The sequence below is a fragment of the Ovis canadensis genome, chromosome 1 (genome assembly GCF_042477335.2).
Source record: "Ovis canadensis isolate MfBH-ARS-UI-01 breed Bighorn chromosome 1, ARS-UI_OviCan_v2, whole genome shotgun sequence".
Lineage (NCBI taxonomy): Eukaryota > Metazoa > Chordata > Mammalia > Artiodactyla > Bovidae > Ovis > Ovis canadensis.
This window is the reverse complement of record NC_091245.1, coordinates 8,053,444-8,076,743: the sequence shown is the minus strand read 5'-3', so window position 1 is coordinate 8,076,743 and position 23,300 is coordinate 8,053,444. Positions and strand designations below refer to the sequence as shown.

General features: G+C 46.3%; 1 protein-coding gene and 1 pseudogene across 3 annotated transcripts in view; both read left to right on the top strand.

Moving 5' to 3' along the window:
* LOC138437624 (UDP-glucuronosyltransferase 1A1-like) overlaps window positions 1–23,300 on the top strand; it is a 131,814-nt gene that overhangs the window by 15,663 nt on the left and 92,851 nt on the right. The window contains exon 1 of one of the 3 annotated variants that reach the window (XM_069585271.1): window positions 21,940–22,845. The exons of the other annotated variants lie outside the window; for them this stretch is intronic. Coding sequence (XP_069441372.1) covers window positions 21,982–22,845 — 864 coding nt within the window. The 5' untranslated portion in view covers window positions 21,940–21,981. Of the gene's footprint in view, window positions 1–21,939; window positions 22,846–23,300 lie in introns of those variants that run through there. 3 annotated transcript variants of the gene reach the window in all.
* On the top strand, window positions 17,295–18,793 carry LOC138428401 (UDP-glucuronosyltransferase 1A3-like; annotated as a pseudogene).

Sequence of the window (23,300 nt, the reverse complement as noted above, 5' to 3'; positions counted from 1 at the left end):
AATCACAATGGTGTGATCACTCACCTAGAGCCAGACATTCTGGAATGTGAAGTCGAGTGGGCCTTAGGAAGCATCACTATGAACAAAGCTAGTGGAAGTGATAGAATTCCAGTTGAGTTATTTCAAATCCTTAAAGATGATGCTGTGAAAGTGCTGCACTCAATATGCCAACAAATTTGGAAAACTCAGCAGTGGCCACAGGAATGGAAAAGATCAGTTTTCATTCCAGTTCCAAAGAAAGGCAATGCCAAAGAATGCTCAAACTAAAGCACAATTGCACTCATCTCACATGTCAGTAAAGTAATGCTTAAAATTCTCCAAGCCAGGCTTCAACATTACGTGAATCATGAATTTCCAGATGTTCAAGCTGGTTTTAGAAAAGGCAGAGGAACCAGAGATCAAATTGCCAACATCTGCTGGATCATTGAAAAAGCAAGAGAATTCCAGAAAAACATGTATTTCTGCTTTATTTACTATGCCAAAGCCTTTGACTCTGTGGATCATAGTAAACTGTGGAAAATTTTGAAAGAGATGGGAATACCAGACCACCTGACCCGCCTCTTGAGAAACCTGTATGCAGGTCAGGAAGCAACAGTTAGAATTGGACATGGAACAACAGACTGGTTCCAAACAGGGAAAGGAGTACATCAAGGCTGTATATTGTCACCTTGCTCACTTAACTCATATGCAGAATACATCATGAGAAACGCTGGGCTGGAGGAAGCACAAGCTGGAATCAAGATTGCCAGGAGAAATATCAATAACCTCAGATATGCAAATGACACCACCCTTACGGCAGAAAGCAAAGAACTAAAGAGCCTCTTGATAAAAGTGAAAAAGGAGAGTGAAAAAGTTGGCTTAAAGCTCAACATTCAGAAAACTAAGATCATGGCATCTGGTCCCATCACTTCATAGCAAATAGATGGGGAAACAGTGGAAAGAGTGGCTGACTTTATTTTTCTGGGCTCCAAAATCACTGCAGATGGTGATTGCAGCCATGAGATTAAAAGATGCTTACTCCTTGGAAGGAAAGTTATGACCAACCTAGACAGCATATTGAAAAGCAGAGACATTACTTTGCCAACAAAGATCCGTCTAGTCAGGGCTATCGTTTTTCCAATGGTCACGTATGGATGTGAGAGTTGGACTATAAAGAAAGCTAGCACCAAAGAATTGATGCTTTTGAACTGTGGTGTTGGAGAAGACTTGAGAGTCTCTTGGTCTGCAAGGAGATCCAACCAGTCCATCCTAAAGGAGATCAGTCCTGGGTGTTCATTGGAAGGACTGATACAGAAGGTGAAACTCCAATACTTTGGCCACCTAATGCGAAGACTCATTTGAAAAGACCCTGATGCTGGGAAGGATTGAGGGCAGAAGGAGAAGGGGACAACAGAGGATGAGATGGTTGGATGGCATTGCCGACTTGATGGACATGAGTTTGGGTAGACCCCGGGAGTTGGTGATGGACAGGGAGGCCTGGCGTGCTGCGGTTCATGGGGTCACAAAGAGTTGGACACGACTGAGTGACTGAGCTGAATTGAACTGAACACAGTCAAAGGCTTTGGCATAGTCAATAAAGCAGAAATACATGTTTTTCTGGAACTCTCTTGCCTTTTTGATGATCCAACGGATGTTGGTAATCTCTAGTTCCTCTGTCTTTTCTAAATCCAGGTTGAATTACATCTGGAAGTTCACCATTCACATACTGTTGAAGCCTGGCTTGGAGAATTTTGAGCATTACTTTACTAGCTTGTGAGATGAGTGTAATTGTGCAGCAGTTTAAACATTCTTTGGCATTGCCTTTCTTTGGAACTGGAATGAAAATGGACCTTTTCCAGTCCTGTGGCCACTGCTGAGTTTTCCAAATTTGCTGGCATATTGAGTGCAGCACTTTCACAGCATCATCTTTTAGGATTTGAAATAGCTCAACTGAAATTCCATCACCTCCACTAGCTTTGTTTGTAGTGATGCTTCCTAAGGCCCACTGAACTTCACATTCCAGGATGTCTGGCTCTAGGTTGGTGATCACACCATCGTGATTATCTGGGTTGAAAAGATCTTTTTTGTACAGTTCTTCTGTGTATTCTTGCTACTTCTTCTTCATGTCTTCAGCTTCTGTTAGATGCATACCATTTCTGTCCTTTATTGTGCCAAGAAATCAAAATGGAGTTTCTTTTGACAAATGATCAAACCATTTCAACATCATGGAAAAATGTGCACTTTGGAGTGTTGTTTTGGAAGTCTGTAGCGCTAGTGGCCACACGACCTTGTGAATGTACTTAATTGCAGAGAACTCTTTTCTTTAAATGGTTAGTTTTGTTAGATAACTTCATCTAAATAAATTATTTTAAAAAGAAGGTACATATAGATCAGAAGGAATAAAGGCCTGATTTATAGCTTAAAAGAAATAAAAAAACTCCAGGATTTCCTTGGTGGTCCTGTGGTTAAGAATTTGCCTTGCATTGCAGGGGACATGGGTTTGATCCCCGGTCGGGGAAGGTTCCACATGCTGTGGGGCAACTAAGCCTGTGTGCCTCAACTATGGAGCCCACTGTCCCCAATGCTGTGCTCTGCAACAGGAGAGGTCACTGCGACGAGAAGCTCACGCATGGCAACTAGTGAGTAGCCCCCACTCTCCGCAACTAAAGAAAGCCTGCTCACAGAATTGAAGGCCTAGTACAGCCAGACGTAATAAATAAATAAAAAAATATTAAAAACAAAAAACCCCAAGCTCTCCTTAGCAGGCGAGTAATGTGATCAGGCAATACAAAAATACCACACAAATGGCCAATAAAAGTTTGAAGACACACTTGATTTCAGAAATAATGCAAGAATTCAAATGAATAAATAACTACATTACACTTGCTTATCAAATCAGCAAGCATGTTTTGTAAGTAACTGTTGGCCTAGCTGAAAATAAATACTCCCTGTACTGCTTTCAAAAATGGGCCAAGTCTTTTGCAAACCAGAGCCGGATGACCATTCCTTGCATAAAGCTACAATTCATGATCTAGGAAAGGGCTCAGGGTAACTGGGGGTCCCCAGCCTCGCCACATAGAGAGCAGGGGGTTCCCCTCCCCACTTGCCCACATTGGTGCCACTCTGACCACCGCCCCTAGGGCCTCCTCTGCCCAAGGAGTGACTCAGCCACCTCCGAGGGCTTCCTTTTGTTTCTGCCAAGATGCTTCAGAGAAGCCTGTGGTCATCTGATAGGTGGTTCCCGTGGGGAAGCTCTCAGAGCCTGGGCCAGGGGGCAGCCCCACGTGTTGTGAAGCCATGTGTCCTGTCGCTGCCCAGGGCCTCAGCTCCACCCTCATGCACCTCGAGACCTGGCCCCAGAGCAGGTCTGCTGCTGGAACGTTTCCTCGGGTGCCTTCCCCTCTGCCTGCAGGGGCTCTGATCCCAACCACCTTCTGGAACACTCTCTCTGTTGTTCCTTCAGGCTTCTTAGCTGAGACCAGTCTGTCCCATGGCTAACGTGTATTCCTTTTGGGAGGCTCAGGTCAAATGTCTCCATCTTAAAGAAGACTTTAGCCTACATTTCATTATTAGAAGGGCCATGGGAGGGACTTCCCTTGGTGGTCCAGTAGGTAAGACTCTGCACTCCCGGTATGATGCAGGGGTCATGAGTTCAATCCCTGGCCAGGGAACTATATCCCACATGCATGCTGAAACTAAGATCCCGCGCAACCAAAATAAATAAAAGCCACTGACGTGTTTTCTTAGAACAAAGGAACCCGGAGAGCAATCCTAGTGTCTTCCACTTGCAATTCAGAGAGCTGCTGGGAGGTGGGAAAAGTGAAAGGTGCTCAGTCATGTCCGACTCTTTGCTACCTTATGGACTATGCAGTCCATGGAATTCTCCAGGCCAGAATACTGGAGTGGGTAGCCTTTCCCTTCTCCAGGAAAGGACAGGAAAGGAGCTTGGAAAGGACAGGTTTCTATTTGTATTCGATTGTACATATCATGGAGGCAAGTCCTGGCCAGACCTCAGGCTCCGGGCCCAGCATGTCTTCTCTGCCCACCTTGGGGGAAGGAAGGAAGGAGTGCTTGGCCCTGGCCCATCATTAGGGAGGGGAGGGTCCAGTCTGCCCTGCTCCACTGGCGCCAAGCATTCCTCCCTAGTCCCCATGACCTCAGTAGGGCAAGAGCTGTAAGACTGGGATTTGCACAGGCTGTGTGGTAGAGGCAAATGGCTTATCTCTGGGTGTTCATTTCTCCATCTGTGAAATGGGAACAGTCATGTAGCCATAGGGTTAAGTGGGTGAGACTCAGTTCATGGGAGAATCTTGAAACCAGTCAGCGCAACTCAAATACGAGAGAGTGACTTTAGGCTGGGATAACAGGAAGGGGGCCAGAGACAGGAGGTCATCCAACTTGTAAAAAGGAAAATGGATGCTTCAAGAAGAGCTGAGGGAGCTGCCCGAGGCCACAGGCTGCAGCCGGAGGCAGAGGCAGGATGAAAACCCACTTCTTGGCTTCTCCCACCCTGAGGTCCAGCCCTCTTTTTTTCTAGTTAGGCAAGAGTTGGAAAGGCTCAGCCTCATGGAGGAAAGAAAGGAACCAAAGGGCAAATCAGTGGATCTGGCCAGCCTTCTCCTGGTCTTGTGGCCATGAATTTTGGCTTCCCCAGTTGAAATGGGCCTGACCAGGCCTGCCTCACCCCCTCACAGGGTTATTTGAGGGTTGGTCGAATGGGCAGTACATTACAGCACTTTGTAGATCACCGAAGGAAACTATGGCCTCCATCCTTGCCTTCCCAGGACCTAACTCAACGCAGGCTGAAACTTTCACTCCAACCAGGGACTGAACCTGTGCCTGCCTGGCAGTGGAAGTGCCAAGTCTTCATCACTGGACTGCCAGGGAAGTCCCTCTTGCCACATTCTTTGGAGAGCATTTCCCCCACAAGAAAACCAGATTCCAATTTCTCCTGGACTAGATTTTCTGTTCCCAAATTTTCTCCTCTTATGTTCTGGAGTCATTTAGATAGTGGTTCTCAAACAGGGGTGATTTTGTCCCCAGGGAGCAATGTCTGCAGGCATTCTGTAGGGTCATAATTGGGGGATAACATAGGCTTCCTTAATGGCTCAGTGGATAAAGACTCCACCTACGGTGCAGGAGACACAGGAGATAGGGGTTCCATCCCTGGGTTGGGAAGATGCCCTGGAGAAGGAAATGGCAACCCACTCCAGTATTCTTGCCTGGAGAATGCCAGGGACAGAGGAGCCTGCAGGCTACAGTCCATGGGGTTGCAGAGTTGGACATGACTGAGCGACTAAACCACCGCCATTGTCATCTGCTAGGAAAAGGCCAGGGATGCTGTTAAAAATCCCACAAAGCACAAGAAGTATACCCATCCACCCTCTCCCAGCAAAGAATCACCTAACCCCAGAACAGTATAAGTGCTAAAGCTGAGAGACACTGATCTGAACAAATTCCAAGTGAGCATCAGTGACTTCTTCCCACAGGACCCCCAGCTAGGTGGTGAGGGGGTGGCAAAGGTGCTCTTCTCACCCTCTGAACTCATCTTGTTTCCCGACAGAGGTCTCTACAAGTAATACTCACTCGGGCTTGCAGGTTGAACTGAGGATTAACTTTTAGGCAAGTCAAGGGAACAAAACCCCCAAAATGCCAAGTCATTCTTAACAGGCAATTTTAAAATTCTAAGACTTGAGCCAATGTCTACAGTGCCTTCAGCAGGTTGGTTCTCTTTCAAAATTCCATGTTTATCTTCATGACTAGTTATCTTGGAGATTAACAGATATGCAGTAGTCTTGACATCACTGTTTATGTTAATAAGTAATTTCTAAGGAGTGGCTAAGTACTAGAATGAGTCGGGGTTAAAAAAGAAAGCATTCAGTGGGAATGTCTGAAATATAAGAAACTTGGTTGGCTAGTAATTTAGATAATTCTAGGAGAACGATAAAGTGGGTTTAAATAAGAAATGTTACTGAGTTATAATTTATAAGCCATACAGTCACTCAGTTGTGTCCAACTCTTTGTGACCCCATGGACTATACAGTACATGGAATTCTCCAGGCCAGATTACTGGGGTGGGTAGCCTTTCCCTTCTCTGGGGATCGAATCCAGGTCTCCCATATTATAGGTGGATTCTTTACCAGCTGAGCCACCAGGGAAGCCCTAAGCCATACAAGTCCTCATTAAAATTTACAACTCAATGGATTTGGAGCACATTCATAGATTTGTGCAACCATCAGCCCAACTAATCTTAGAATATTTTCAATCACCCTCAGAATACAGTCTTTTTTATTTTTTTGATGTGAGTCATTTTTAAAGTCTTTATACAACTTGTTATGATGTCGTTTCTATCTTATGTTTGGTTTTTTTGGCTGCAAGACATATGGGATCTTAGCTCCTCAACCAGGAATTGAACGAGCTCCCCTCTGCATCGGAAGGTGAAGTTTTAAACAGTGGACCTCCAAGAGGTCCTCAGAATACTCTTTAGCATCAACAGCTATTCCTCAGTCTCCCCTCTCCCTAGCCCCTGGCAACCCTCCTTTTCTGTCTCTATGGATTTGTTTATTCTGATCGTTTAATACAAATGGAATATGTAATATGAATATGTGGTCGATTTTTTTTCACACAGCACATCTTCCAGGTCCACCCATTCTTATTGTGGAATAATATTTTGTTCTGGGGCTTCTCTGGTGGGTCAGACGGTGAAGAATCTGTCTGCAATGCAGGAGGCTTGGGTTCAGTCCTGATATACTATACTCTATGTGTGTGCTTGTCAGACTTCTGCCTTATTTTACTTTTTGGCTCTTATGAATAATGTTGCAGTGAACTTTGATCACAGGCTTTGTGTGGACATATGCTTTCACCTCTCTTGGGTATATACGTAGGAGAAGAATTGCTGGGCTGTATGGCAACTATATGTTTCACCTTGCTTGTTCGCTGTTCCGTCTCTAAATAGCATTTGACTCTGCGACTACATGGACTGTAGACCCCCAGGCTCCTCTGTCCATGGGATTCTCCAGATAAGAATACTGGAGTGGGTTGCCATACCCTTCTCCAGGGAATCTTTCCCCCCAGGCATCAAATCCAGGTCTCTAGCACTGGCAGATGGATCCTTTACCACTGAGGCACCGGGGAAGCATATTTCATCTTTGCTGTGCTTAATCACTCAGCCACATCGACTCTTTGCAGCCCCATGGACTGTAGCCCTCGAGGCTCCTCTGTCCATGGGGATTCTCCAGGCAAGAATACTGGAGTGGGTTGCCATGCCCTTCTCCAGCAGATCTTCCTGACCCAGGGGTTGAACCCAGGTCTCCTGCATTGCAGGAGGATAATTTTACTGTCTGAGCCACCAAGGAAGTCCCAAAATACTGGAGTGGGTAGCCTATCCCTTCTGGTGAAATACACATATAGTAAAAACGACCATTTTAAAGGGTGCGGTTCAGCGGCCCTTAGCACACCCTCAGTGTTGCACACCCTCACCACTATCTAGTTGCAGAACGTTTTCATCACCCCAAAGGGAAACCCTTTCCTCATTAATCAGTCATTCCCCACACCCACCTCCCCACAGCCTTTCAGTTCAGTGCAGTCACTCAGTCGTGTCCGACTCTTTGCCATCTCGTGGACTGCAGCACACCAGGCCTTCCTGTCCATCACCAACTCCCAGAGTCCACCCGAACCCATGTCCTTTGAGTAGGTGATGCCATCCAACAATCTCATCCTCTGTCATTCCCTTCTCCTCCTGCCCTCAATCTTTCCCAGCATCAGGGTCTTTTCCAATGAGTTAGCTCTTCGCATCAGGTGGCCAAAGTATTGGAGTTTCAGCTTCAATATCAGTCCTTCCAATGAATACTCAGGACTGATCTTCTTTATAATGGACTAGTTGGGTCTCCTTGCAGTCCAAGGAACTCTCAAGGGTCTTCTCCAACACCACAGTTCAAAAGCACTCAGCTTTCTTTATAGTCCAACTCTCACATCCATATATGACTACTGGAAAAACCATAGCCTTGACTAGATCAAATTGCCAACATCTGCTGGATCATGGAAAAAGCACGAGAGTTCCAGAAAAACATCTATTTCTGCTTTATTGACTATGCCAAAGTCTTTGACTGTGTGGATCACAATAAACTGTCAGAAATTCTGAAATAGATGGGAATACCAGACCACCTGACCTGCCTCTTGAAAAATCTGTATGCAGGTCAGGAAGCAACAGTTAGAACTGGACATGGAACAATGGACTGGTTCCAAATAGGGAAAGGAGTATGTCAAGGCTGTGTATTGTCACTCTGCTCATTTAACTTCTATGCAGAGTACATCATAGAAATGCTGGGCTAGAGGAAGTACAAGCTGGAATCAAGATTGCCGGTAGAAATATCAATAACCTCAGATATGCAGATGACCCCACCCTTACGGCAGAAAGTGAAGAAGAACTAAAGAGCCTCTTGATGAAAGTAAAAGAGGAGAGTGAAAAAGATGGCTTAAAACTCAACATTCAGAAAATGAATATCATGGCATCTGGTCCTATCACTTCATGGCAAATAGATGGGGAAATAGTGACAGGGTTTATTTTGGGGGGCTCCAAAATCATTGAACATGGCGACTGCAGCCATGAAATTAAAATATGCTTGCTCCTTGGAAGAAAAGCTATGACCAATCTAGAGAGCATAATAAAAAGCAGAGATATTACTTTGCCAAAAAAGGTCTGTCTAGTCAAAGCTATGGTTTTTTGGGTAGTCACGTATGGGTGTGAGAGTTGGACTATAAAGAAAGCTGAGCACCGAAGAATTAATGGTTTTAAACTGTGGTGTTGAAGAAGACTCTTGAGAGTCCCTTGGACTGCAAGGAGATCCAACCAGTCCATTCTAAGGGAGATCAATCCTGGTGTTCATTGGAAGGACTGATTTTGAAGCTGAGACTCCAATACTTTGGCCACCTGATGGGAAGAGCTGACTCATTTGGAAAGACCCTGTTGCTGGGAAAGATTGAAGGCAGAAGGAGAAGGGGACGACAGAGGATGCGATGGCTGGGTGGCATCACCGATTCAATGATGAGTTTGAGTAAACTCTGGGAGTCGGTGATGGACAGGGAGGCCTGGAGTGCTGCAGTCCATGGGGTTGGAAAGAGTCAGAGAGGACTAAGCCACTGACCTGAACTGGACTGAACGTTTGCTGTGACCGCCCCCTGCTGGAATAATTCCTGTACTGCCTCTCAATTGACTCAGTCCCCAAGATGGTTTCAACTGGGATACAGGCCCCCACCTCACACAAACAGCCTGTGAGGAGGACCCCTGGGGTCCAGGCTGACCCCTCTGAATTATTCCCCAGTTGTCTGCAAAAGGCATTCTTAAAAGCACATACTTGGCCACATCGACTTCAGTAGCTACCCCAGTCTTTGGATGAAGTTCAAGCCCCAGCCTGACTCACACATCCCGTGGAGAGCTGGTGTTTGGTTATAGGTTGGATTGAGGCTACCTCAAAAAAGATATGTTGTGAGACTTCCCTGGCGGCGCCGTGGATAAGAGTCTGCCTGCCAATGCAGGAGACAAGGGTTTGATCCCTGGTCTGGGGAGATTCCGCATACTGTGGAGTCACTAAGTCCACGCACCACAACGGAACCTGTGCTCTAGAGCCTCGGAACCACAGCCACTGACCCCATGTGCTGCAACAGCTGAAGCCCGTGAGCCTAGAGCTCCTGCTCCCGACGAGAGACGCCATCACGACGAGAGGCCCATGCGCCGCAGTGAGGAGGAGGCCCCGCCCACCACAACTAGAGAAAGCCTGCAGGTAGCAACTAAGACACAGGACAGCCAAAAATAAATAAATGAATAAGTTTTTACCCTTGGGTCAGGAAGATCCCCTGGAGAAGGAAATGGAACCCACTCCAGTATTCTTGCCTGGGAAATCCCATGGATAGAGGAGTCTGGTGTGCTACAATCCAAAAATACGTCCAGCATAGCCAAAAAAAAAAAAAAAAAAAAAGATTCTAACACTCAACAGCTCTGCATGTAAGTGTATTTGGATACTGTGTCTTGACAGAGGTAGTCAAGTTAACTGAGCTATGACTTGCTGTTATTGTTGAGTCACTAAGTTGTGTCTGACTCATTTTTGACACCATGGACTGAAGTCCCCCAGGCTCCTCTGTCCGTGGAATGCTCCAGGCAGTAATACTGGAGTGAGTTGCTGTTTCCTCCTCCAGGGGAATCTCCCCAGCTCAGGGATTGAACCCAGGTCTCCTGCATTGGCAGGCAGATTGTTTATCTCTGAGCCACCAGGAAAGTGCTCAGTGCAACTGGTGTCTTTATAAAAAGAGAGTCAGTCACAGAAACAGGCATGCCCAGAAGGAAGACAGTGTAAAGACACACAGGGGGAAGAAGGGCACAGAGTGATGCATCTCCAATCTATGGAGGACCAAAGTTGCAGGCAGACAGCGAAGTCGGAAGAGGCAAGGAGAGGTTCCCCTTCAGAGCCTTCGGATGGAGGGTGGCCCTGCGACACCTTGATTTGGACTGTGCCCTTCAGAATGTGGGGCCGCATCGATGGCTCAGCAGGTAAAGAATCTGCCTGCAATGCAGGAGCCACAGGAGACATGGGTTTGATCCCTCCAGAGGAAGAGCCTCTGGAGACAGAAAGGACAACCCTCTCCAGTATCCTTGCCTGGGAAATCTCATGGACAGAGGAGCCTGGAGGCTACAGTTCATGGGGTCGAAAAGAGTCAGACATGACTGAGTGCAAACACCTCCAGAATCAGTTCAGCTCAGTTGTTCAGTCATGTCCAACTCTTTCTGACCCCAAGAACTGCAGCATACCAGGCTTCCCTGTTCATCACCAACTCCCAGAGCTTGCTCAAACTCATGTCCATCGAGTTAGTGATGCCATCCAACCATTTCATTCTCTGCCATCCCCTTCTCTTGTCTTCAATCTTTCTCAGCATCAGGGTCTTTTTCAGTGAATCAGTTCTTCACATCAGGTGGCCAAAGTATTGGAGCTTCAACTTCAGCATCAGTCCTTCCAGTGAATATTCAGGACTGATTTTCTTTAGGATGGACTGGTTGGATCTTCTTAATGTCCAAGGGACTCTCAAGAGTCTTCTCCAACACCACAGTTCAAAAGCATCAATTCTTTGGTGCTCAGCTTTCTTTATTGTCCAGCTCTCACATCCGTACATGACTACTCAAAGAAACATAGCTTTGACTAGATGGACCTTTGTCGGCAAAGTAATGTCTCTGCTTTTTAATATGCCGTCTAGGTTGGTCATGGCTTTCCTTCCAAGGAGCAAGCATCTTTTAATTTCATGGCTGCAGTCACCATCTACAGTGGTTTTGGAACCCAAGAAAATAAAGTCAGCCACTGTTTCCACTGTTTCCCCATCTATTTACCATGAAGTGATGGGACCGGATGTCATGATCTTAGTTTTTTGAATGATGAGTTTTAAGCCAACTTTTTCACTCTCCTCTTTCATTTTCATCAAGAGGCTCTTTAGTTCCTCTTTGGTTTCTGCTGTAAGGGTGGTGTTATCTACAAACCTGAGGCAATCTCCCGGCAATCCTGATTCCAGCTTGTGCTTCTTCCAGCCCAATGTTTCTCATGATGTACTCTGCATATAAGTTAAATAAGCATGGTGACAATATATAGCCTTGACATACTCCTTTCCCTATTTGGAACCAGTCTGTTGTTCCATGTCCAGTTCTAACAGTTGCTTCTTGACCAGCATACAGGTTTCTCAGGAGGCAGGTCAGGTCTGGTATTCCCATTTCTTTGAGAATTTCCCACAGTTTGTTGTGGTCCACATAGTCAAAGGCTTTGGCATAGTCAATAAAGCAGAAATACATGTTTTTCTGGAACTCTCCTGCTTTTTCGATGATCCAACAGATGTTGGCAATTTAATCTCTGGTTCCTCTGACTTTTCTAAATCTAACTTGAACATCTGGAAGTTCTCGGTTGGCATATTGTTAAAGCCTGGCTTCGAGAATTTTGAGCATTACTTTGCTAGTGTATGAGATGAGCGCAATTGTGCGGTAGTTTGAGGATTATTTGGCATTGCCTTTCTTAGGGATTGGAATGAAACCTGACCTTTTCCAGTCCTGTGGCCACTGCTGAGTTTTCCAAATTTGCTGGCATATTGAGTGCAGCATTTTAACAGCATCAATTTTAGGATTTGAAATGGCTCACCTGGAATTCTATCACCTCCACTAGCTTTGTTTGTAGTGATGCTTCCTAAGGCCCACTTGACTTTGGACTCCATACTGTCTGGCTCTGGGTGAGTGATCACATCATTGTGGTTATCTGGGTCATGAAGATCCTTTTTGTATAGTTCTGTTTATGTTGCCGCCTCTTCTTAATATCTTCTGCTTCTGTTAGGTCCATACCATTTCTGTCCTTTCTTGTGCCCATCTTTGCATGCAGTGTTCCCTTGTTATCTCTAATTTTCTTGAAGAGATCTCTAGTCTTTCCCATTCTATTGTTTTCCTCTGTTTCTTTCCATTTATCACCGGGGAAGGCTTTTTTATCTCTCCTTGCTGTTCTTTGGAACTCTGCATTCACATGGGTATATCTTTCCTTTTCACCTTTGCCTTCCGCCTCTCTTCTTTTCTCAATTTAGCTTGTAAGTCCTCTTCAGACAACCATTTTGCTTTTTTGCATTCCTTTTCCTTGGGGATGGTTTTGATCACTGCCTCCCGTACAATGTCACGAACCTCTGTCCATAGTTCTTCAGGCACTCTGTCTATCAGATCTAATCCCTTGAATCTATTTGTCACTTCCACTGTATAATCGTAAGGGGTTTGATTTAAGTCATACCTGAGTAGTCTAGTGGTTTTCCCTACTTTCTTCAGTTTCAGTCTGAATTTGGCAGTAAAGAGTTCATGATCTGAGCCGCAGTCAGCTCCTGGTCTTGTTTTTGCTGACTGTATAGAGCTTCTCCATCTTTGGCTACAAAGAGTATAATCAGTCTGATTTCGGTGTTGGCCAGCCGGTGATGTCCATGTGTGGAGTCTTCTCTGGTGTTGTTGGAAGAGGGTGTTTGCTACGACCAGTGTGTTCTGTTGGCAAAACTCTGTTAGCCTTTTCCTCACTTATTCTGTACTCCAAGGCCAAACTTGCCTGTTACTCCAGGTATCTCTTGCCTTCCTACTTCTGCATTCCAGTCCCCTATAATGAAAAGGACATCTATTTTTGGTATTAGCTATAGAAGGTGTTGTAGGTCATCATAGAACCATTCAACCTGAGCTTCTTCAGCATTACTGGTCGGGGTATAGACTTGGATTACTGTGATATTGAATAGTTTGCCTTGGAAACAAACAGAGATCATTTTGTTGTTTTTGAGATTTCACCAAAGTACTGCATTTCAGACTCTTTTGTTGACTATGAGGGCTACTCCATTTCTTCTAAAAGATTCTTGCCAACAATAGTAGATATAATGGTCATCTGAGTTAATTTCGCCCATTCCAGTCCATTTGAGTTTGCTGATTCCTAAAGTGTTGATGTTCACTCCTGCCATCTCCTGTTTGACCACTTCCAATTTACCTTAATTCATGGACCTGACATTCCGGGTTCCTATGCAATGTTGCTGTTTTCATCATTGAGCTTTGCTTCCATCACCAGTCACATCCACAGCTGGGTGTTGTTTTTTCTTTGGCTCCATCTCTTCATTTTTCTGGAGTTATTTCTCCACTGATCTCCAGTAGCATATTGGGCACCTACAGACCTGGGGAGTTCCTCTTTCAATGTTCTATCTTTTTGCCTTTTCATAGTGTTCAGGGGTTCTCAAGGCAAGAATACTGAAGTGGTTTGTCATTCCCTTCTCCAGTGGACCACATTCTGTCAGAACTCTCCACCATGACCCGTCCATCTTGGGTGGCCCTAGACGGCATGGCTCACAGTTTCATTGAGTTAGACAGGCTGTGGTCCATGTGATCAGTTTGGTTAGTTTTCTGTGATTGTGGTTTTCATTCTGTCTGCCCTCTGATGAATAAGGATGAGACTTATGGAAGCTTCCCAATGGGAGAGACTGATGGGGGAAACTGGGTCTTGTTCTGATGGGCAGGGCTAAGCTCAGTAAATCTTTAATCAATTTCTGTTGAAGGGTTGGGGCTGTGTTCCCTCACTCTTGTTTGGCCTGAGGCCAAAATGTCCACCCACGCCTCTACCGGACACTCCTGGAGGCTCATAGGCAAGTCTGGCTCAGTCTCCCACTGGCCTCCAAAGTCAAATTCCCTGGGGATTCTCAGTCCCTTTGCCAGATCCCCAGGTTGGGAAATCTGTTGTGAGTCCTAGAGCTTTCTTAACAGTGCGAGAATTTGTTTCATACCATTGTTCTGCAGCTTGTGGGTTGTCTGCTCGGTGGCTCTATGGTGGGGCTAATGGCAACTTCCTCCAAGAGGGCTGATGCCACACGCTGGGGATCCAGGTCTGCTGCAGCCAGAGCCCCTGTCCCCATGGCAGGCCGCTGCTGGCTTGTGCCTCTGCACGAGATACTCAAACACTCAAAGGCAGATCTGGCTCAGTCTCTGGGGGTCTCTGCACCCTGTTGCACACAAGGTTTTGTTTCAGTCCACTGAGCATCTCTGGCGGGTATGGGTTTTGATTCTAAATGCGATTTCGCCCATCCTACATCTCATTGCAGCTTCTCATTTGCCCTTGGATGTGGGGTATCTTTTTTTGGTGGGGTCCAACATCCTCCTGTCGATGGTTGTTCAGCAGCGAGTTGCAGTTTTGGAGTTGTCACAGGAGAAGATGAGCGCATGTCCTTTGACTCTGCTACCAGAGTGGGAGGCCACACATTTTTGTTGTTCCAAGTCACCCTGTTCCGGACACTTTGAGGTGAACACAGCCCTCTCCGTTTTCAGTCCCTTGCTACCTGCTCTTGCAAGTTCCATGAGATTTCCATGGTGTAGAGTTCTCTTACTGTCAAGAACACTTCTTGCTTATTCATACCTCTGTTCAGGGGAAGGTGGGGCCCATCAAAGCACCAACTGTGGCTTGCCTTTGAGTAAAAAATCATAAAACTTGGTGCTGGGCAAGGCAGTCTCATGGAAGCAGTTTTATTTATTTATAAATCAGTTTATTAAATTATTTATAAACACGCAATAAAATATGTATTAAATTTATTTATTTATTTATTTTGGCTGTATCAGGTCTTAGTTGTGGCAGGCAGGATCTTCGCTGTGGCACACAAGGTTGGTTGCCCGATGGTACATGGATGTTAGTTTCTCAACCAGGGATTGAACCCATGTCCTTTGCATTAGAAGGCAGATTCTTAGCCACTGGACCACCAGGGAACTCCCATGCATGTAGTGTTTTGGCCCTCACTTGGCAGCATAAGAATGGGCCTTGGGCTTGGAACTCTTCCTCCATAGGAGCCACCAGCCTGTGCTAGGCTTATCACCTTGTGTGAGAATGTATTTCCCTGTTTCAGGCTCAGTGACTGCTCTTCTGTCTTTGAAGTGGCCAACCCTCCTGTTACACTGTCCTCCTCAGGGAGGGGGCAGGGTCTTTCTACTGGGCATAAGAGGGATGCATGTAGGCAAATTGCTCTGCGTCGGCCATCAGGGGAGACTGGCTGGTTGTGGGTACCAATGCCCACTGTTGGGGCTAATCGTGCTCTGTGTAAGGAAAGTGTTCTTCTTTCCAGTGCTTGACTGTGCTTTTCCTGGTGATTCAGATAATAAGATGCAGTGGGCAGATGTGTTTGGACTTCCACTCCTGGCAGCTGGCATAGTGAAGACCTTTGCTATTCCCCATGGAATTGGTGCCTGGCTCTGGTTTTGCTGACAAGTGCCCTGGAATCTGCTTGACCGATATGATAGGATTTAAGCTGGGTGTGGAGGTGAGAAAGTGAGCCTTGGGGAAAACATGCAGGAATATGGCTGGGACAGAAAGGATCCAGGAAAAGAGCTGAGATGTTGCTGTTGGAGATCAGGATCTTGGACCACAGCCTCCAAGGATGGTTAAAGCAAACACCCCCAGCACGGTGGCAGCCTGTGTGATACAGGAGGCACACTGGCCTGCATGCATTTGCCCCGTGATGAAATCTGTTGTCAACGTGGATCCCGAATGAGGGAAACCTTTCTCCCAAAGGAAAACGCCAGCCTGGCCGGACATGTGGATCATGGCAGGATGTCGTTATGGCAGAAGCCCGGATGCAGAAGAGGGTGCTCAGTGAGAAAGCTGCGCAGCCCAGAAAGTCCTCCCATCTTCCCCAGGGCAGATTAGACATGGAGAGGTCACATTCTGTTGAGCACACGTGGCCATCAGTCTCTGTAGTAGGGTCACCTCATGGATCTGAGACACAGTCATTTCACAGGCCCAACGTCAGAAGGATCTCACAAATTCTGGAGCTACTCTGTTCTGAGGAATCTGTCCTTTTCAGGATTTGGTCTGTAACTGACCTTGGAGAAAAATCTGAACATAAACTCTAAGATATAATAAAGGTCCAGATTAATTCACTTCAGTCCCTAACCAGATAGTGGAGGACTGGCACCTTCTGCATCAGAAGAGGATTCAGAGAACCTGCATGGAAGCATGGGGCCAGCTTCCTCCTGTCCAGGGTGAGCAAGGTCTGGGACCTGGCGCCCTCTGAACCCCACTGTCATTACAAAGAGCTGCCTTGCCCACTGATGATTTAGATAACACCTCTATTCCATGAGGTGACAAAGAATTCTCACGCAGCCCTACTGCTGTTGTCCTCAAGGATCCTTCCAGATGTCTCCATATCAGGCAGCTGCTCCAACAGACTCTCTCCTGAGCAGTGCAAGAGGTGTCCAGCGTGGAACCGGAACAAACCAGGGAGCCACCATCCCCTCCCTGCTGAGAAACCAGCCCTAGCAATGTAATATATTTCCCTGGATTGGCTCTGTGTTCACCTATGGATCAGGGTGAAAGAGTTTGAAGAGTTCTCAGATAAGGCCACATTCAGTAGAGGTTCTGGGTGGATTGGGGCAGAGGTGACTCCTCAGCGTTCAGTCCAGGCCCAGAGAACACAGATAGCAGAGAGGTAGGAGGTGCTCAAGGGAATGGGCAGGCACAGCCTTGCCTTGGGTCTTGGATGAAGAACAAGAGTGTGAACTAGAATGTCCCCCAGAGGGAGCAGCAGAGTCAGAGGAGATTTTCCAAGGTAAGGGGGTGTGATCTTTCCCTGGGTGAAATCAGAGGTGATGAAACACAAGCATAGTCTTATCCTGTAATGATTAATGTTCGGAAGGCACGCTGCCTTTCAATAACATGCAATTTTGTTTAAGTGACTTAATGATAAGATAAGACAAGGGAACACATATAAGCGGCACAGCCCCACCAGGGACTCAGTTCCTTCTGGTTTGTGTGGAGATGGCCCTGGGACTGCAGCTTCGGCGGCAGGTGCTGGCTGGACTCCTGCTCTGTGTGTGTGTCGGGCGATGGGCCGAGGCTGGGAAGGTGCTGGTGGCTTCCATGGAGGGCAGCCACTGGCTCAGCATGCGGGAGGCCGTGCGGGAGCTCCATGCCAGAGGTCACCAGGCAGTGGTTGTTGCTCCGAAGGTCAACGTGCGCGTCAAGGCAGAGGACTTTTTCACCGTTCCCCTACACATAGCTCACATTTGATTCCCTCATGAAGAGTCGTTTACCGGTGCTTTTTGAAAAAGTATATTTTGTAACGATGTTTTTGGAAACTATGGCATCTTTGAAAAACACGTCTTTGCTCTTTGAAAGGTCTTGTGAGGGGCTGCTGTAGAACAAGGATCTAATCAGGCACCTGAATGCCAGTTCCTTTGATGTGGTTTTAACAGACCCTGTTCACCCCTGCGGGGCAGTGCTGGCTAAATATCTGTCCATTCCTACTGTGGTTTTTTTTGTTGTTGTTGTTTTGTTTTGTTTTTGTTTTATGGCAAATTCCATGTGACTTAGATGCTGAGGGCACAGCATGCCCAAACCCTTTCTCATATGTTCCTCGGTTATTCACAGTGAATGCAGACCACATGACATTCTTCCAAAGGGTTAAGAACGTGCTCTATCCTCTGGCCCTGAAGTACATTTGCCAGGTTGTTTTCACTCCTTTTGCACGTATGGCCTCTGAGCTTCTTCAGAGAGAGGTGTCGCTGGGGGAGATTCTTGCCTCTGGATCCGTGTGGCTGTTCAGAGGAGACTTTGTGATGGACTACCCGCGGCCGATCATGCCCAACATGGTGTTCATCGGGGGCATCAACTGTGCCAACAGGAAACCGTTATCTCAGGTGTGTACTGCTGCTGTTGTTCAATCAGTGCTCCCAGTGGAGCACATTCTTTTAATTTAAAAAAAATTTTAAAATGTTTTCATTTTTCATTTCATTCTTCAGTGAAATGATGGGTTCTAACCACTGGACAGACGGAATTCCCAAGTGGAACATATATGTAAAAGACAACCTATTTCCACATGCTTACTTATCTACTGCTCTTTCTAAAGATTTCTACCTCGCATTCTCTTTTGAACAGTCTTTGGTGTGATACATTGTTAAAGTGCTCCAGGAGTGAACTGTAAGTTTCTGATGGACTGTGAGACAAATGAGAGGCAGGGGTGAAGGTCCATGTTAGGTTTGACAAGGAATGGGGTGATTTGACCATGATTGCCCTTTCCAACAGCGTCTATTGTAACGGTCGTGCAGTTTTCTGAATCTAGTAGGAGCGAGGAACTTGAGCTATGAATCCATCCATCATGGGTTTTTTGCTTGAGGGTGTTCAACTGGAGGAGGAGAGAACTGGCAAATTGCATTTATTGCCCTGATACTTCATTGTGGTTTTGTCTTGGAAAGGTATTGGGCGTGGTCACTGGAGAGCTCAACCCCAAAAGGAAGCAGAAGTTTCAGAGAGGTTGAATAAATAAAGTGAAAGGGAGAGAAAACTGGAGTGGAAGTTGGGCTCTCTGTGATCAGAGAGAGGAATAATTGAGCCAAATTTCTTGAGATGGAGCTGCGCTGACCAGAAGCTGGGGCCTGGGGTAAAATGGGGGTATGTATAGAGTTGACTGGCGTGTCAGGTCTTCAGCACGGGCCACTGAGGTCCTCAAAGGCTAGTGGTTGGGGCTGGAGAGGAGGTCAAACTGAGCCATGAGCACGGTGAAGGTGGTGACAAGGATGCTGAGAACTGTCGAAGAGGAAGGGACTGAGCGCATCCCCACGCCTACCGCAGCCCAGTCACCAGCCCTGCATTTCTATGGTGTGAGCTACGGCTTTCCTCATAGTTACAGAGTCTGCTTATATTAACCCTGAATTGTTGCTGTTGTTCAGTTGCCAAGTTGTGTCCAACTGTTTGTGGCCCCATGGACTGTGGCACACCAAGCTTCCCTGTCCTTCACTATCTCCTGGAGTTTGCTCAAACTCATGTCCATGGAGTCAGTGATGCCATTCAACCATCTCATCCTCTGTCTTCCCCTTCTCCTGCCCTCAGTCTTTTCCAGCGTCAGGGTCTTTTCCAATGAGTCAGTTCTTCTCATCAGGTGGCCAAAGTATTGGAGCTTCAGTTTTAGCATCAGTCTTTCCAGTGAATATTCAGGGTTGATTTCTCTTAGGATTGACTGGTTTGATTTCCTTGCTGTCCAGGGGACTCTCTGGACTCTTCTCCAGCACCTCAGTTTGAAAAGCATCAATTCTTCAGTGCTCAACCTTCTTTACGGTCCCACATTCACATCCATATATAACTACTGGAAAAACCATAGTTTTGATTATATCAACATTTGTTGACAAAGTGATATCTCTGCTTTTTCATACACTGTCTAGTTTTGTGATAGTTTTTCTTCCAAGGGGCAAGCATCTTTTAATTTTGTGGCTACAGTCACCATCCGCAGCGATTTTGGAGCCCAGGGAAATAAAATCTGTCAGTGTTTCCCCTTTTCCCCCATCTATTTGCCACGAAGTAATGGCACTGGATACCATGATCTTAATTTTTGAATGCTGAGTTTTAAGCCTGCTTTTTCACTCTCCTCTTTCACCCTCATTAAGAGACTCTTTCATTCTTCTTCATTTTCTGCCATGAGAGTGGTATCATCTGCATATCTGAGGTCGTTGATATTTCCCCTGGCAATCTGGATTCCAGCTTGTGATTCATCCTGTGTGGCATTTCACATGATGTGTTCTGCATATAAATTAGGTAAGGAGGATGACCATATACAGCTTTGACATAATTATTTCCCAATTTTGAACTAGTTTGTTGTTCCATGTCCAGTTGTGTTGCTTCTAGACCTGCTTACAGGTTTCTCAGGAGGCAGGTAAAGTGGTCTGGTATTCCCATCTCTTTAAGAATTTCCCACAATTAATTGTGATCCACGCAATCAAAGGCTTTCAAGTAGTCATGAAGCAGAAGCAGATTGCTTCTGGAATTCACTTGCTTTTTCTATGATCCAGTAGATGTTGGCCATTTGATCTCTGGTTCCTCTGCCTTTTCTAAATTCAGCTGTACATCTGGAAGTTTTTGATTCACATATTGTTTGAAGGATTTTGAGTATTGCCTTGCTACCATGTGAAATAATGGCACCCCACTCCAGTACTCTTGCCTGGAGAATCCCAGGGATGGGGGAGCCTGATGGGCTGCTGCCTATGGGGTCGCACAGAGTCGGACACGACTGAAGTGACTTAGCAGCAGCAGCAACATGTGAAATGAGCACAGTTGTCCAGTAGTTTGAAGATTCTTTGGCATTGTCTTTCTTTGAGATTGGAATGTAAACTGAACTTTTCCAGTCCTGTGGCCCTTGCTGAGTTTACCAAATTTGCTGGTGTATTAAGTGCAGCACTTTAGCAGCATCAGTTTTAGGATTTGCAATAGCTCACCTGGAATTCCATCACTTCCAATAGCTTTGTTTATAGTGATTCTTCTAAGGCCTGTTTGACTTCACACTGCAAGATGTTTGGCTATAGATGAATGACCACAATTTTGTGGTTATCTGGTGATTAAGACCTTCTTTTTGTATAGTTTTGTGTAGGTTCCTCTGTGCATGGACTGTTCCAGGCAAGAAAACTAGAGTAGGTTACCATTTCCCACTCCAAGGGATCTTCAGACACCCAACCTAGGGATTGAATCCTTGTCTCTTGTGTCTCCTGCATTTGTAGGAGAATTCCTTACCACTGCACCATCTGGGCAGTCTTGAACATGAACTATAGATGTAATAAAGATCCAGAATAATGCGCACTTCAGTCCCCACACAGATCAGTGGAAGTCTATGCGGTCCGCATCAGAAGAGGATTCAGAGAGCTTGCACGGAGGCATGGGGTCGTCCCTCCTGTCCAAAGTGAAGCAGCCCTGGAGTCTGGCGTCCTCTGAACCCCACTGTCATTACAAAGAGCTGCCTTGCCCATTGATGATTTAGATAACAGGAAGTTCTATTCCATGAGGCAGAGAAAGAATTCTAAGCAGCCCTTCTGTGGTTGTCCTCAAGGATCCTTCTAGATGTTTCCATATCGGGCAGCTGTTCAGACAGACTCTCTCCTGAGCAGTGCATGAGGTGTGCAGTGTGTAACAGGACCAAACCAGAGAGCCACCATCCCCTCCCTGCTGAGAGAAGGCTGTTCTCGTGATGTTATATGTTTCCCTGCATGTGCTCCGTGTTCACCCATGATGAGGGGAAAGAGTTTGAAGAGTTCCCAGATAAGGTCACATGCAGCAGTGGTTCTGGGTCGGGACTGGGGCAGAGGTGACTCCTCAGAGTTCAGTCCAGCTCCAGAGAACATAGTTAGTAGAGATGTAGGAGGCCACCAAGGGAATGGACAGGCACAGCCTTGCTTTGAGTCTTGGATGAAAAAGAAGAGAGTGAACTAGAATGCTCCCAAGAGGAAACAGCAGGTCAGAAGAGTTTTTCCAAGATAAGGGGAGTGGGGTAACCGTTCCCTGGGTGAAATCAGAGGTGATGAAACCCAGGCATGGACTTACTCTGTAATGATTAATGTAAGGCGGGCACACTGCCTTCCAATGACATGCCATTTTGCTTAAGTGACTTGATGATAAAACAAAGATAAGGCAACCAGTATAGGTGGCACAGCCCCACCAGAGACTGTAACTTCTGGTTTGTGCAGAGATGGCTCTGGGACTGCAGCTTCGGCGGCAGGTGCTGGCTGGACTCCTGCTCTGTCTGTGTGTCGGGCGATGGGCCGAGGCTGGGAAGGTGCTGGTGGTCCCCATGGAGGGCAGCCACTGGCTCAGCATGCGGGATGTTGTGCGGGAGCTCCACACCAGGGGACACCAATCAGTGGTTATTGCTCCGGAGGTGAATATGCACATCAAGGCAGAGGACTTTTTCACGGTGAAAGCCTACGCCGTTCCCTACACACAGGACAAATTTGATTCCCTCGTTAAGACTCATGAGCAATTGCTTTTTGAAAGAGTACATTTTGTAACAATGTTTCTGAAAACTATGGCATCTTTGAAAACCGCGTCTTTGCTGTTTGCAAGATCTTGTGAAGCACTGTTGTATAACAAGGACCTGATCAGAGACCTGAATGCCAGTTCCTTTGATGTGGTTTTAACTGACCCTGTTTACCCTTGCGGGGCAGTGCTGGCTAAGTACCTGTCAATTCCTGCTGTGTTTTTTTTGCGTTTTATTCCCTGTGACTTAGATGCTGAGGCCACAGCGTGCCCAAATCCTTTCTCATATGTTCCTAGGTTATTAACAAAAAATCCAGACCACATGGCATTCTTCCAAAGGGTCAAGAACATGCTCTACCCTCTGGCCCTGAAGTACATTTGCCTGGTTGCTTTCACTCCTTATGCACAAATGGCCTCTGAGCTTCTTCAGAGAGAGGTGTCGCTGGGGGAGATTCTTGCCTCTGGATCCGTGTGGCTGTTCAGAGGAGACTTTGTGATGGACTACCCGCGGCCGATCATGCCCAACATGGTGTTCATCGGGGGCATCAACTGTGCCAACAGGAAACCGTTATCTCAGGTGTGTACTGCTGCTGTTGTTCAATCAGTGCTCCCAGTGGAGCACATTCTTTTAATTAAAGATATTTTAAAAACTTTTATACCACACTGCAAAGTAGGCCCTTGCAGTGAAATGGACGGTTCCAATCACTAGACCATCAGGGAATTCCCAAGCGGAACATATTTTAAAACAACAGCCTACCTCCACATGCTTACTTATTTACTGATTTTTCTAAAGATTTCTACCTCTCATTCTCCTTCACACACTCTTTGGCGAGATTCATAATTAAAGTGCTCCAGGAGTGTAGGTTTGTGGTGGACTTTGAGACAAATGAGAGGCAGGGGTGAAGGTCCATATTAGGTTTGACAAGGAATGGGGTGGTTTGACCATGACTGCCCTTTCCAGCAGCGTCTGTTGTAACGGTCGTGCAGTTTTCTGAATCTAGTAGGAGCGAGGAACTTGAGCTGTGAATCCAT